At 37.1% G+C, this 13955-nt stretch overlaps 6 protein-coding genes across 7 annotated transcripts; 1 reads left to right on the top strand and 5 right to left on the bottom strand.

Moving 5' to 3' along the window:
* The first annotated feature begins 23 nt into the window (after positions 1-23).
* AT4G34555 (Ribosomal protein S25 family protein) lies at positions 24-1277 on the top strand. Its single transcript, NM_119621.3, has 4 exons — positions 24-170; positions 264-338; positions 483-617; positions 1013-1277. The coding sequence occupies exons 1-4, from the start codon at positions 168-170 to the stop codon at positions 1124-1126; spliced, it is 327 nt and encodes a 108-aa protein (NP_567968.1). The 5' UTR covers positions 24-167; the 3' UTR covers positions 1127-1277.
* AT4G34550 (F-box protein) lies at positions 1253-2975 on the bottom strand (the record flags this gene model as incomplete). Of its 2 annotated transcripts, NM_001342288.1 has the most annotated exons (2): positions 2741-2975; positions 1253-2312 (listed from the first exon to the last, which is right to left on the bottom strand). In NM_001342288.1, the coding sequence occupies exon 2, from the start codon at positions 2304-2306 to the stop codon at positions 1467-1469; it is 840 nt and encodes a 279-aa protein (NP_001320137.1). In that variant the 5' UTR covers positions 2307-2312; positions 2741-2975. The 2 variants fall into 2 exon arrangements, with proteins under 2 accessions (NP_001320137.1, NP_195181.1); NM_119620.2 differs by having other exon boundaries at positions 1467-2760.
* Positions 2976-3332: 357 nt separating this feature from the next.
* On the bottom strand, positions 3333-7116 carry AT4G34540 (NmrA-like negative transcriptional regulator family protein). Its single transcript, NM_119619.2, has 10 exons — positions 6739-7116; positions 6375-6635; positions 6153-6287; positions 5988-6059; positions 5723-5893; positions 4825-5626; positions 4554-4688; positions 4138-4375; positions 3830-4033; positions 3333-3741 (listed from the first exon to the last, which is right to left on the bottom strand). Exons 6-10 carry the CDS (start codon positions 4999-5001, stop codon positions 3575-3577), a joined length of 921 nt encoding a protein of 306 aa, NP_195180.1. The 5' UTR covers positions 5002-5626; positions 5723-5893; positions 5988-6059; positions 6153-6287; positions 6375-6635; positions 6739-7116; the 3' UTR covers positions 3333-3574.
* On the bottom strand, positions 5333-7116 carry CIB1 (cryptochrome-interacting basic-helix-loop-helix 1). Its single transcript, NM_119618.3, has 6 exons — positions 6739-7116; positions 6375-6635; positions 6153-6287; positions 5988-6059; positions 5723-5893; positions 5333-5626 (listed from the first exon to the last, which is right to left on the bottom strand). Exons 1-6 carry the CDS (start codon positions 7039-7041, stop codon positions 5561-5563), a joined length of 1008 nt encoding a protein of 335 aa, NP_195179.2. The 5' UTR covers positions 7042-7116; the 3' UTR covers positions 5333-5560.
* A 2548-nt stretch (positions 7117-9664) lies between these two features.
* On the bottom strand, positions 9665-11302 carry KCS18 (3-ketoacyl-CoA synthase 18; the record flags this gene model as incomplete). The annotated part of the gene is made up of 1 exon (NM_119617.2): positions 9665-11302. The coding sequence occupies one exon, from the start codon at positions 11300-11302 to the stop codon at positions 9782-9784; it is 1521 nt and encodes a 506-aa protein (NP_195178.1). The 3' UTR covers positions 9665-9781.
* A 442-nt stretch (positions 11303-11744) lies between these two features.
* KCS17 (3-ketoacyl-CoA synthase 17) lies at positions 11745-13815 on the bottom strand. Its single transcript, NM_119616.3, has one exon. The coding sequence runs from the start codon at positions 13709-13711 to the stop codon at positions 12248-12250; it is 1464 nt and encodes a 487-aa protein (NP_195177.1). The 5' UTR covers positions 13712-13815; the 3' UTR covers positions 11745-12247.
* Positions 13816-13955: the final 140 nt, after the last annotated feature.

Here is a 13955-nt window from a genome sequence, read left to right as displayed (position 1 = left end):
AACTATTTATTAATAATTAAAATAAATTCCCGTCATCAAAAAAAGTAATAAAGTAAAGTATTTCGCCGTGAGAGAAAGAACAATCACCATCGTCTAGGGTTTCAATTCATTGTTCCAGTACTTCATCGTAGCGCCGCTCCTCTCTTGTCCAGACTCCAGAAGATTCAATGGTATCTGCGCTCTCTCACTCTCTCCACTATCCAATTCTCTCTCCTTCTTTGCCTGATAATCTTACTTACAATGTCTTCTATGTCTGATTCTAGGCACCCAAGAAAGACAAAGTTCCTCCTCCGTCCTCTAAACCCGCCAAATCCGGTGGCGGCAAGCAAAAGAAAAAGGTCACTTTTTTCTTCTAAAAATCTCATCTTTTGTCTTGCAATGTCCTATTTTGATCCATGAAATCAGATTAATTGATTGCTATGATCCATTTTCCCCTGTTTTTCTACACTAAATTTGATTGTTATTTGTTTGGAATGTAACAGAAGTGGAGCAAAGGAAAGCAAAAGGAGAAAGTGAACAACATGGTTTTGTTTGACCAAGCAACTTACGACAAGCTTCTCTCTGAGGCTCCCAAGTTCAAACTTATCACTCCTTCTATCCTCTCTGACCGTTTGAGGGTACAACACTTTCTTTGATTTCTGAAAGTTGCAAACTTTTGTCTGATAGAATATGCATTGCTGACACATTAGTTTAGAATGTGTGTTAGTACTTCTTGATAGATAACATCGAATGGTCTTTACTTGATAGCTTTGGATTAAGATCTTAGATATTTGCTTCTTTGCGATTAGTGATTGTATCGCGTATGATTCGACTCGTTTGTAGTGAAAAGAGTGTTTTTAGTGATGCTTGACTAGTTAGTAAATTCCCCTGATTGATTACTGCATTTCGTGTGGACAGACTTTTCTTACTGATATCTTGTTTCTGTAAGAAATATCTCTTTAGTGCAAAACTCTGACCACACATGACTTCCAGATTTCTACTAGTTTTGACATGCGCTTGTGTGTTGGTATAGATCAATGGATCGCTTGCTAGAAGGGCGATCAGAGAATTGATGGCTAAGGGAACAATCAGGATGGTCTCTGCTCACTCAAGCCAGCAGATCTACACTAGGGCAACCCACGGCTAACTTCCTTCGAATGTTTTAGTTGTTTCCTTGTATTTTACTCAATGTCTTTATGAACCATTATCTTTCTAGAATGCACCTTTACTTGCAAACATTGGTCTATACTACTTAACCCAATGAGAATTTGGAGATGAAAAAGATGGATTTTGCGCATTCAAAACATTGTTTGGAAACAAAGCTCTCTGAAGTTTACTTATATGTCACACAGTAAAAATAATTCCAGCAGTAATGAGAGTTGATACTCATAGCTTTTGCAGGTACAATTCTAAGTTTATTTGAAGTAGGTAGATTCTAGTTTTGAGTTGTGTTCTGACACCAGCAAGATTGGCATGACAGAATTTGTTCAACTTAAATCCTCAGCATTCCAAACGAAGAGGGAGTTGGTCTTTCTACAACCGGTAGGGTTTATACCGCTCAGAGCCTTCCTCATCATTGCCATTGCTGCAATACTTGGAAACTGCTGCTTCTCTAGCACAGTGCCATTTGAGTTAACTTCTTGCCCTCCTCTTGGTTCATGAACGTCTGCAGCTTTTCTCTTACACCATCTCTGAATCCATGGGTTAACGTCTTCTGCTTCTCCCATATTCAGATTCTTGTTTTGTGATGTGGAGAATTTTTGATATCTTCTTGATCCGAGATTGGTCATTCCGAATATACTGTGGAAGAAGTGGTTCACCTTCTTCCCTGATGGTCCTTCTTCGAAAACCATCATGTTCTTGGTTTCATTTCCCCTGTTATCTGCTGCGTTTGTCTTCAGACGTTTGACTTGTGATCTACTGTTGGTTTCAGAGTCCGACCATATACGCTTGCACTCTCTGAGCAAGTTGGTGTTGTTGTTGAGAAAGTGTTCCACATTCTTACTTTGAGTAGCTTGACTGCTTGCTTCTTCTTCTTCCCCATCTATCGAGTTTTCTCTGTCCGCAACAATAGGTGGTTCTTTGTTCATGTCAGGTATTACATCGACACTTTGAACAGGTGAATCAAGATTAGGAAATAGAGTCAACATTTTTCCTTTTAGTTTCATGGGACCTGTTGACTCTTTCAATAGGTGACCATCTTCTGGTAGGTGAATCTCCTTGGCATTTTTGTTACTAGGAGTCCAACGACTCAACCAGGCAGATTCATAACCATGAACACAACTTTCTGTCTTAATCTTGCTTAAGCCCATAAAATGTTCAGACATTTGTACCTAAAAGATATATCATATATAAGTAAAGGCATTGGTTTCATTAGAGACAAAAATCAAATATCTCCAATCACTCATCAGGAAAACAAAACAAATGTTCTTGGGACATTTATTCTCAATGACCATGTGTATCAAACTTCTCAAGTTTTCAGCCAAATTTTCATGGTTAGGTCCCAATCTCATCATGCAACTTGTGAAATACCGTTTAGTGTATACATATCTGCATCAAATTCTACACAAGTTCGAATCTTGGTTCATAGAATTACACATAACCCCTGTCAATTTCACTTGCATTTTTTTTGTTTTGGTTACAGAGCATTTTTGTACGGATAAGAATCCAGGCAAACAACAAAGAGTAATCACAAAAACTCAGTGCATAGAAAGATTAAGAAAATGCTTGAAACTGAAGGGAGATTAGAGAGAAATATTACAGTGTCAGTGGCCGATTAAGTGGAGGAACAAAACGAAATTCGAAGACGAGGTTCGGTTTTTTTCTGCAAGCAAAAATATCTTGCGTTTGAAGGTTGAAGAAAACGAAAACAGAGACTTAAACTGGTGATTTGTTTTTGAAAAATAAAAAAAAAGAATAAAGAAGAGGCAGAGGAATAAAGGTTAGTCTTGTCGGAATATACAGAACCAGGATCACTCGATTCTCTGAAGTCTTAACCTCGTATTTTGGTTACGCTCTCAGAATCACATTCTTTTTATATAACTATTTCTTTTAAATACGCATTTGACGTGTTCCGTTGTGTGCCATAGTTGCTTCCTTTCGCGCTGTGTCTATTTGCTACCTTAAGTAAAATATCGGAAATATCTTTCATCTACTTTTGTTCTTCTGTTGTTCAAGTAAATGATTAAGCTTGCTTCTAATTAAGTTCCAACTAGTTGGATTTGACTCCAACTCTATTGGAAGTTTATTCTCAATAACCTCTCGTAAATCAAATTCTTAAATCCTTAAAAACAATTTTATTCTTGTTGTGATCTTTAGTGTGTGATTTTCTTGTGGTGAATTACTATATTTCAAGACATCAAGGCATGAACCTAATACCTATGATCTTGTTACCATGTAAACAGTTGAGGTTTACCATCATCAGAACTGCAGAAGTAATGTGTTACACGATTAAGGTCGAAACTCAGATCAATAGGGTAAAGATAGTGCTACATGAGATAGATTGATTCAGCCCTCAAAAACAGAGAAATTTTGGAAGTGTAAAAGGTAAACTCTGAAAAATGAGAGTGATCCCTTTGCTGTTTGGTTTATAATTCTAGAGAAGAGTATCAAGAAACTCGCTCACGGTCATGTATTTGACATCAGGGTAAAGCTCAGTACCATTCACTCCACCACAAGACTCGATGTCGAAGTATGTGTGATCTCCTTTGATAAAGACAGAGTATATGAATACCATCTCCATGTTATCCGGATATGGAGTTTCTGCATCATAGAAACACAAAGCTCAAGTTTAAAAAAACAGTTTTGCAAATATGTTAGTAGATGTGCTGATGATGTTATGATGATGAACCTTTGATCTTCTTGAGAAGTTGATTCTCTGTAGCAAACGTTTTCTCAAGCTTCTTCTCAATCTTGCCCTCCCAGAGCTCGACAAGATCATTCATGGAACATATGTTTCCGGGCGGGCTAAGGTACAAGGTCTTATTCAGTGTTCGAGGATCATCTATCGTCTTGATAGTAAATGCTGCAACATCGACATCATTCACGAAAACAGCTATACACAAAACAACACAGAAAAAAGAAACACTCAAATTTCAGACCACAAGATTGTATATTTGCAAAAACTTGTAGCTATAGAATTGAGCAATAAGGACAAACCTTTAACGTTTCCATCTCCAAAAACTGTGACTTTATCTGTTGGAGGAGATTGAAGCCCCGGTTGCACAAGCGATGGAAGTAGAACTCTCATGAACAGTCCGCAGCAAATGTATGTATATGGAATCCCCTCTGATTCTATCATATGCCTAATCTCTGATTTCTTCGAATAGAAGTCATGATCAAGATCCGAGACTTGAGTTTTATCAGGATTTGCTCCATATTCAGCAGGAATAAACCTCTGCAACAGTAATTAATCCATGTTCTGCTCTAGTTAGATATCTATCCTCTCAATCTCATCATCAGCCAAAAGTAAATTCAAGAACAATATTAAACAATACTACAATGTGATCTATACTTAAGACATGATCGAATTGGTGTAACAAAAAAAAATCCATGATTAAGATATAAGAAGAGACCTTGATGGAACCAGCTTGTTTGATAACTCTGACGAGGAGTTTCTGATCAAGAACATGTTTTGATGGAATTGCAGAGATCACCACATCTACTTTACTCACTGCTTCTGCTAAGCTTCCTTCATCCTCCAATGAACCCTAGAACCCATCAAAAACCAAATCCAAATGAAAACAAGCAAAAAAAGCCAAGACTTTTTCAAAGAGAAGTCCCCCAATAAGAATCTACAGAAGAACCCTAATGAGGAAATTACAGAGATATTGCAAAGAGAGAGACTTTGAGGAGGGTAACGCCGGCGTCGGAGAGAGATTTCAGCTTATCGGAGAGAGTGGTGTTTCTGATGAGAGCGAAAGTCGGGTGACCCGATTCGATGCTGAAACGGGTCAAATAGTTCCCTAATCTTCCTGTTGCTCCGATGATCAAAACTCTGCTCTTCTTCTTCTCCTCCTCCATTTATATATACTCTCCGTATAGAGAATTAGGATAGTTTAGTTCCAATGGGTTGGTCATAGGTTTTAATCTCTGACTCAGTTCTCTTACATTGTCGTCGTTTTGTCCGCCACGCTTAACAGGTGTTGTTTATTCAATTGCTTTAAATTTGGGATTAGTCCCGCTTTTTCAAAGTAACCAAAACATAGATTAGAAGATTGTTAGTGATAAGATGTAAAACATAACGTTAAACGACTGGTGTCTTGTTTCTTGATTTCATGGTCGCATGACTTGTGGCATTGTATACTAAAAAAAAAAATACTAATGGATGATCATTCACCACAAGAAGATGAGAACACACCTTGAATTAAAGACACAAGTCCACCGATAAGAAATATATTACTGGACTGGTTTGCAAATTATACACAATAATGTCTACACTCTTTGATACATCAACTAATGGGCGGGGGATCTCAAGTCAATAATCTAGTGGAATTAGTAAATAACAGCTACTGGTTTGCTCTCTCTTCCGATGAATAATTTGAATTAGGGAACATTGTTATGTTGTGGATTGGTTTCTTAATCAAACTCCTAAATTGCCATAGAGATTCTGCACATGAGAGTCCCACATCGAAGGAGCTTCGCCATTCTGTAACAATCAAAACATATTTAGTAAAAAATTATCATATCCAAAGTTAAACTAAAGGATAGATCATAATGAAAGAGTATTAAAAATATGACTTACGTTGAAGCATGACAATGGATCAGAACTGGTATTCACTTGCTGCATTGGATTGACATGAAGGTAACCGGAGTTAACCATCTCACTAGAATAACCAGAGTGAACCATCTCATGAGAATAACCGGAAAGAACCATTTCAGGAGATGGCACCACAGTCATTGGAGTTGAGGCAACCTGGTTTTGAATCCACATGGCGTATTTTAGCTCATCTATAAATAGCCTTTAAAGTTTTGTTTTTCATATAAGCATAAACAAATCAATGACTAACCTCTTTGGCAAAAATGTCATCCATATCAAAATCCGGCCTTGGATTCACAATTGCTAGTTTCATCGATAAGAACTGTTTTAAACAATATTTTGATAACAAATTAGGAAGGTAATGCAAAATTAGTCTTTAAAACATATTTTCTATAAATGGAAATAATTTTCAGACCTCGATTTGTCTCTGAAGAGACTGAACATAGTTAATGATTTCATCAAGCATCCCTGCTTTGCCTGTGATCTTGTCGCATCCAGGAACCAAATCTTGTAGAAACTTCATTCTCTCACTGATCTTTTCTCTTCTAACCTTCACAAATTTAATACTTTAATAATTAGTCTCAATGATTACACAAAAAACAAAGTTAATGAATTTTAGTTAATGAGGCTCTCTTACTCGTTCTGCTATGCTGTGACTATCAGTGGCTTGGCCTCGTCGTGCACGAACATGAATATAATCCGTTTTCTCCAATTCCTTCGTCACTTTAGATGAATCATTAGAGAAATTGTTCTCTTCTTTCTTGGCTTTGTGTTTCATCTTCTTGATGCTTTTTGTGCTCCCATTGTTTTGCTCTGTTATTTTCGACTTCTCTTCTTCTCCTTCTTCTACTAGGTCATCTCTGTTCATCGTCATCTTCTTCTTCTTCTCATTACAATCCTAAAAGCACACACAGAAGAAACAGATAAGCCAAATCTCAAAGTAAGATCTGTTTTCTTTTTCATTTATAGAACTTAAACTTAAGTTTTCTTTACACACGAACCTTAGTCTCTGTATCAAACTTCCGTTTCTTGAAATTTCCAGTCCCAAGCGTCGTTTCCGGCGAAATTGAGAGTCTTGAATCACCTTCCACCGTCGTCTCACCGTACATCATCGGAAGATTCAAACCGGCAGTCGAAAGATAGCTGTCCATCTCGCCGCCGGTAATCATTGAAGAATCGGCAAAGAAGCCGGCGAGAGGAGAATCAAAGGTGGGATTGAGGTACTTGAGGTGAGCCCTTTGGCGCTCTAGGACCGACATGTCAGGAAAATTGAGCAAAAGGTCACCTCCTATAGCTCCATTCATCGTTATCGTCTTCTTTGGATTCAGAAAACAAGTTGCTTGCAACGAGAGAGAGAGAGAGTGGAGAAAGAAACAGAGTAAAGGTGAGGGTAGAAGAGGAAACGATATTTATAACAAAAACCATCAGCTCTGTACTTAGTCCATATTCATCGCATCTAATAAGGTAGGCCCATATACAAATCTGGAAACTTTATATGTTTTGTGATAATTGATATTTGCGATGATTGAAAATTGAGAAAATAACTAAAAATAGTGAGTGACACAGAAAACTTATAAAACATTTATTACGTAATATATGCATGTATTATAGTGTAAATTGGATCTTGATTCACTAAGAAAGGATAAGCTTGGGATGTCTATGCGAATTGGAGCGTCTCTTCTTTAGGTTTCTTTCATTATAGGAGCACGTGAATGGTCACGTGGGAATGGTCTAGTTGTAACACAATGAAAAATAATTTTGTAGTTTACAAGCTAGTTATGATTATATGAATCAGATTGGTGTGTGCGCTAGATATTTCACCTAATTAAAATGGGGTTACAAAGAAAACACTTTACCTCATTTCAATAGCTCTGGTCTTAGTTTAGCTACGAAGCACTGTTCACATGAATTTATTACATCCTTCGGAATCTTGTTATTCAGATCGATCATCATCATGTGTCTGATCGCCATGCTGTATACATTGGCTTACTCTATCGTGATAGGCTAATACTGAGACGGCGCAAGAGAGGCTGCCACGTGATCGCCATGCTCTTTTTCGATGCAGAAGGCCCATCACATGAATTACTCACAAGTTAGTTTTAGTCTTAGATCACTTTCACCGATTTCGGTGAGCAAATATTTCGAAGAAAAGGACCTTCCATTAAAGTATATATGACATTGTTTTAGATTCTCAAATATTTTCATTTATCCGACTTTTTATGTTATTGGAAAACGCTTTATGTGATTGATATAGGGACATGAAATCTTCTCGATTCTATAATGAAAACCCAACTCTCTTTTATTTTGCTTAGTCCAGTTATATATTAACCTTTAAAGCAGATACATGGAGTTAGTAGATAAGGAAAGGGGAGGGTGTAAAGTTGTTAGAAACAAAGACATGGTCGTTGCCTTTTGATGTGATGAATTTGGACTAAGTCCATAGAAGATGATGATCAGCTATTTCCCTCCCTATCATACTATACATGCATACACTAAAAAAAGTAAAGCCACACACCTAATTTGTGGGTTCCCCATCACCTTGTACATATATGTTCATAAATTCATGTCGACATGTATGTAGATGTTGACATTTGATTCGGTGTGTTGTATTGGAGATAGTTATATTATTTATACAAAAGTATTTAAATACATCTATCCAATTTCTTTCCTTAAACTGGAGAATTGATCTGTGCACGTATATTTATCTATGTTTAATTAAGTGTTGTTACTAACTTACTAAAAGATATCTATATCAATTTGTATATGGGAGAGTTCTTAATTAGAATTAGAAATTGCTGTAAAAAAAATTAGAATTAGAAACATATCATCGACGTAGAAATTTCTGATGGAACAATAATGAGGGGAGATCCAATGGTCATGACTCATGAATCATGATCACATGATGGGAGCCTAATTCCTATATGATGGGTTATTCTCGATATATGCATGGGAATTAGACGTATAAATAAGAGGACTTTTTTTTTTTTTTTTTTTTTGGGTTTTAAAATAAAGAAGAGTTGTGAATTTTATAAACTTTCATATAACTTGCATGTATTTTAAAGGTATACAACTTTCCTAAGAAGTCTTTTTCGTCAAAAGAAGAATTGTTTTTTTTTCTTAACATCCAAGAAGTATTTATATTTTTTATGGTTACTAGTTATTGTTATAAAAATGATTTAATGATAAATGAGTTATTGTTATATAAATGAAAAATGTATAAAAATTGTCTCTGACCCGTTGCTCCATAGTTAGTTTTTTCATTCTTTTGTATTCTACGGTTAGTTACTATAATTTCCTTAAAATAAAAGATTTCATGTTGTAAAAAGTAAGAAAAACGCATCTTTTGAAATAAACAGATATATAAGGTGAGTTTTAGCCAAAAAAAAGAATGAAAATATGAGTGTCTTTTTTTGGCTGATGTAGGCTCATCGGGGACTGCTCCAACTCTCTGACACTTATCATTTTTAATTATTCAACTATCAATTGAATTTTATGGGCTTCCCTACTTTCAAATCTAAACAATTCAAAATCATACATAAACTAAAGTATCCATTTTTATATTTAAATCTAAACAACCAGGAATATAACTTTCTTCACATAACCTAGACGGCAGACAGAGCTGGTCAGCTGGATGAACAAACAATCACAAAGAGTTGATTTTAGTTCTAAGTTAGGTAATTAAACAGTCCCACAACATAAGCTATTATTTATTATTTAGTGAGCTAATTAAGACAAAACGCATAAATCGATATGCTTACAAAATTTTTGTTTTACAAATCCTTAATTAGAGAATAGGAGTGAATGTTTATAAACTTTCATTTCTTTAAATATTTTATGAAAACTAAAAATATACTGTATTTTAAAGATGATTTTGTAAAAGAAATCATGTAAACCTAAATAGAAACGCTTAAAATCGCGTTTGAAACTATAGAAGAATTGAACTTCTTTATTTATAACGAAAAAGAGAGAACATAGTAAACATCTAATCATAACCAATAAAAGAAAGGAAAGACAAAGTAAACGTTGGCACTCAGATACATCAAATTAGGACCGACCGTTTTGGACATGAGTCTTTGACTTTGACAAATCAGAATCAATTTTAACCGGATATCTATCGATGCAATGTTGCCAAGGACTATTTGCCGATGCCTTGACATTGCGTAGAGCCACCCAAACCGCACTATTACACTTAAACCCTGATCCTAAAGCAATCTGCCAAGCTTTATTCCCTTTCTTCATTCTTCCCTTTGCCTCTATGTATGCTAATTCATACCAAATTGAGCTAGATGAAGTATTCCCAAATCTATGTAACGTTGATCTAGATGCCTCCACATCGATCGGCGATAGTCCTAAGTTCTTCTCTAGCTCATCGATCACGGCTCTGCCTCCGGCATGAATACAGAAATGGTCAACAGCAAGCTTGAAATCCGGAACATAGTAATGCTTGATTTTATCCTTTAGAAGTTTCTTGGCGACGAAGGTAGCGAAAAAAAGAAACTTTTCGCTTAAAGGAAGAATCAACGGACCCAATGTTGCTATATTTTTCGTAAGTGTTGTCCCCGCAACATTGGTTATGTCCTTTGACAGACAAACTCCGATTTTGCCGCTCTCATCGTCTTCTTGTTGCACACATCGAAAAGACTTGTCATCAGCTCCAGTATGCGTTCGGACCGTGTGAACTAGCTTGTACTTGGACCGTCTCCGGTCTCCCGACTTGTTAGAGAGCAAAATCGCGGCCCCACCAACACGAAACAAGCAATTGCTAACCATCATTGATCTATTTTCTCCAGCATAAATGCCTTGTGTGATGTTCTCAGTGCTCACCACAAGAGCATAAGTGTTTTTATGAACATGCAACAAGTCTTTAGCCAAATCAATGGCAATAACACCAGCACTACAACCCATTCCTCCTAGATTAAAGCTTTTGATGTTGCTTCGGAGCTTGAAAGTATTAACGACCATAGCGGATAGCGAAGGAGTTGGATTAAACATGCTTGAGTTCACCACAAGTATACCAATCTCTCTAGGGTTAACTTTGGTGTTCTCGAATAGATTTTCGAGCGCACCGATGATAACCTTCTCTGTCTCTTCACGTGACGCTGCAAAAGTCTTCCGCGGTGGTACGTGAATGAGTCCCTCAGGACTGTACGTCTCATCACCTAGACCTGAACGCTCTTGAATCTTCCTCAGGAAATCGAGCGAGGACGGATCATCACATGCCACGTTCCGTGAAGAAGTATCAGCTTTTCTTATTTGGTAGAAAATATCCATGACTTTAGAGACACTAACTTTGAGATGCGGTGGTGGAAGGTAACACGAGTAGTCAACGAGATAAACCGGATTGGGTCGGGTTACGATGTAGAGAACCAAACCGAAAACAGTGAAAGCAAAGAGTAAAGTTACTGTTATAAGGTTGTGTTGGAGATAGGAAAGGAAGTTGTGGAGATCGTTTATGGTAAGCCGAGAGGCTTTTCCGGCGAGGAACGCCGTTAACGGGAACAAACAGAGGTTGAAAAAGTTGGTTAAGACGTAACGGTAAAGGAGCTTAACGTTAACGGACGTCATTGCTCTGTTTGTGTCGGAAAATAATGGAGGAAGCTATGAGATGTATTTGTATGGATCCTCTTTTGTGGTCCGTTACGTTTTACAAAGCATGCATTTAGACATGTGTATACTCAAACTCATGCATCCATACACATTGTAATAAAGTAGTAGTCCACTGAAAGTTGCCAAAATAGCAAAATAGTACATTGCAGAAATATATATACTAAATTCATATATTTCGATGGAAAATTTCGGTTTTCCACTTAAAATAAAATGTACGTATAAACTTAGTCTTCTTTTAACGCCAAAAAAAAGTCTACAAATTTCTGTCTTTAATACTACATTATTTTTGAATTGTGCTAAACTATGATTACATGTGCATTAAAATTTGAGGGAATGTGTGTTCTTAGATCTGATTGGCATACCCTCTGACTAATTATGGGATCATGAGTATTTCTCGGGAATGTGTTTATTCGCAAGTCTATTCTCTAACCTCAGTAAATAATGAGTGGAAGTTTAGTTAAGGCCAAATAGTCTAAAATATATTATTTGTAGTTTTGTACACAGCCAGGATTGAATCTTAAGAGACTCTTTAAGTCTAAAATTACAATCAGATCCTAGACCACTTTCTATTTGCATGAACGTAACCGGATACTGATTTTTTAAATGTTTTCTTTGGTTCAAAATCGCCACTATCTTTGACAAAAACATTCTCGAATAGGATTCAAACCTAAGAGCCTTTCAAATTCGTTCTTAATTATGTCATCATCTTTAGTTCTGCTCCCATCTCTCATCGGTCTCAAGAACCACTCCTAGTCATTTAAGTACTACGTTTTATACACATTACATATACATACATTTACACAACTAGGAATTGAGTAGGGAACAAAGTTTCAACTTTCAACTAATAGGGTAAGCCTTCTGGTACATGGAAACCAACCAACCAATCTACTAGTTTTTATGAGTTCAAAGATCGATCTTAACCGGATATCTATGGATGCAATGTTCCCAAGGATTGTTAACCGAGGGCTCGACATTGCGAAGAGCCACCCAAACCGCGCTGTTACACTTAAACCCGCTACCAAAAGCAATCTGCCAAACTCTGTTTCCTTTCCTCATTCTTCCTTTAGCTTCCGTGTAAGCCAATTCATACCATATAGAGCTAGAGGAAGTGTTTCCAAATCTATGCAAAGTCATTCTAGACGCCTCAACATGTTTTGGAGAAAGCTTTAAACTCTTCTCTAGCTCATCAATCACGGCTCTACCTCCCGCGTGAATACAGAAATGATCTAAAGCAAGCTTGAAATCCGGTATGTAAGGCTTCTTCTTCTTGTCATTGAACAATCTCTTAGCAACAAAAGTCGCAAAGAACAGAATCTGCTCGCTTATAGGAAGAACCAGAGGACCCAAAGAAGTGATATTCGTCTTTAAAGCTTCTCCAGCTATAGCCATAAGATCTTTAGACAAAGAAACTCCGGTTTTCAAACACTCATCTTGTTCTTGATACACACAATTGAATGCGTTCTCATCAGATCCTTTATGAGTCCTGACCGTATGAACAAGCTTATACTTGGATCGTTTTCGATCCAAAGGCTTGTTCGAAAGCAGAACCGCGGAACCACCAACTCTAAACAAGCAATTAGGGATCAACATTGCTTTCTTGTTACCAAAATACCAATTCTGAGTGATGTTCTCAGTACTAACCACAAGAGCAAAAGTGTTCCTATGGATTTGTAACATATCACTAGCTAGATCTACCGCGATAACACCAGCACTACATCCCATTCCTCCAAGGTTAAAGCTCTTAATGTTTCCTCTAAGCTTATACTTGTTAACAATCATGGCGGATAAAGAAGGCGTAGGGTTAAACAAACTACAATTCACAACAAGAACACCAATCTCCCTAGGATTGATTTTTGTATTCTCGAAAAGATTGTCGAGTGCACCGAAGATTACCTGCTCCGCTTCTTCACGCGCTGCAGCCATAGTAGGACGCGGAGGGATAGAGTGAATAGAATCCGGTAAATAAGTCTCTTCACCGAGACCAGAGCGAATCAAGATCTTCCTCTGGAACTCAAGAGAAGTTTCGCTGAAATCTTGAATCAAACTAGAGTTGTTCATGAATTTCTGGTAGCTAACTTTTTGACTCGAAGGCGGGAGGTAGCAAGAGTAATCTAGAAGGTAGATGGATCTAGGTCGAGACATGAAGAAGACAATGGATCCGACAATGGCGAGAGTAATGACGAAGATGAATCCGGTGGAATTGTAATAGAGCTGAAGATGGTTTAGGCTTAACAATGAGACATTCATGAACAAAACAGCCATTAGAGGGAGGAACATGAGTTTAAAAAAGTGAGTGATCAGATAGTGATAACCAAGCTTGACGTAGTTTTGGGTCCGGATCTGTACAGGTCCTCCATTAGCATCCATGGACAGTTTCTAAAGCAGAATCTTTGATATTTTTGTTGATGATACTGATGAGAAACTGAATCTGGGTTTGTGTGCGTATATATAGATACTGTGAGAGAGATAGAGAAGAAATCGTAAGGGGATGTGTTTATAGACACCATTTTTTCTTCTGCAGGTTGGGTGGGAGTTTGATATAACTAAAAAACAGAGAAGAGTCGCCATTGATGTATTTGGCGTCATGTGTATCGGCCAACTAATGGAAGAT

Source organism: Arabidopsis thaliana, chromosome 4 (genome assembly GCF_000001735.4).
Source record: "Arabidopsis thaliana chromosome 4, partial sequence".
Taxonomy (NCBI): domain Eukaryota; kingdom Viridiplantae; phylum Streptophyta; class Magnoliopsida; order Brassicales; family Brassicaceae; genus Arabidopsis; species Arabidopsis thaliana.
Note: the sequence above shows the minus strand (reverse complement) of the source record. Positions and strands in the feature narration are given on the sequence as shown.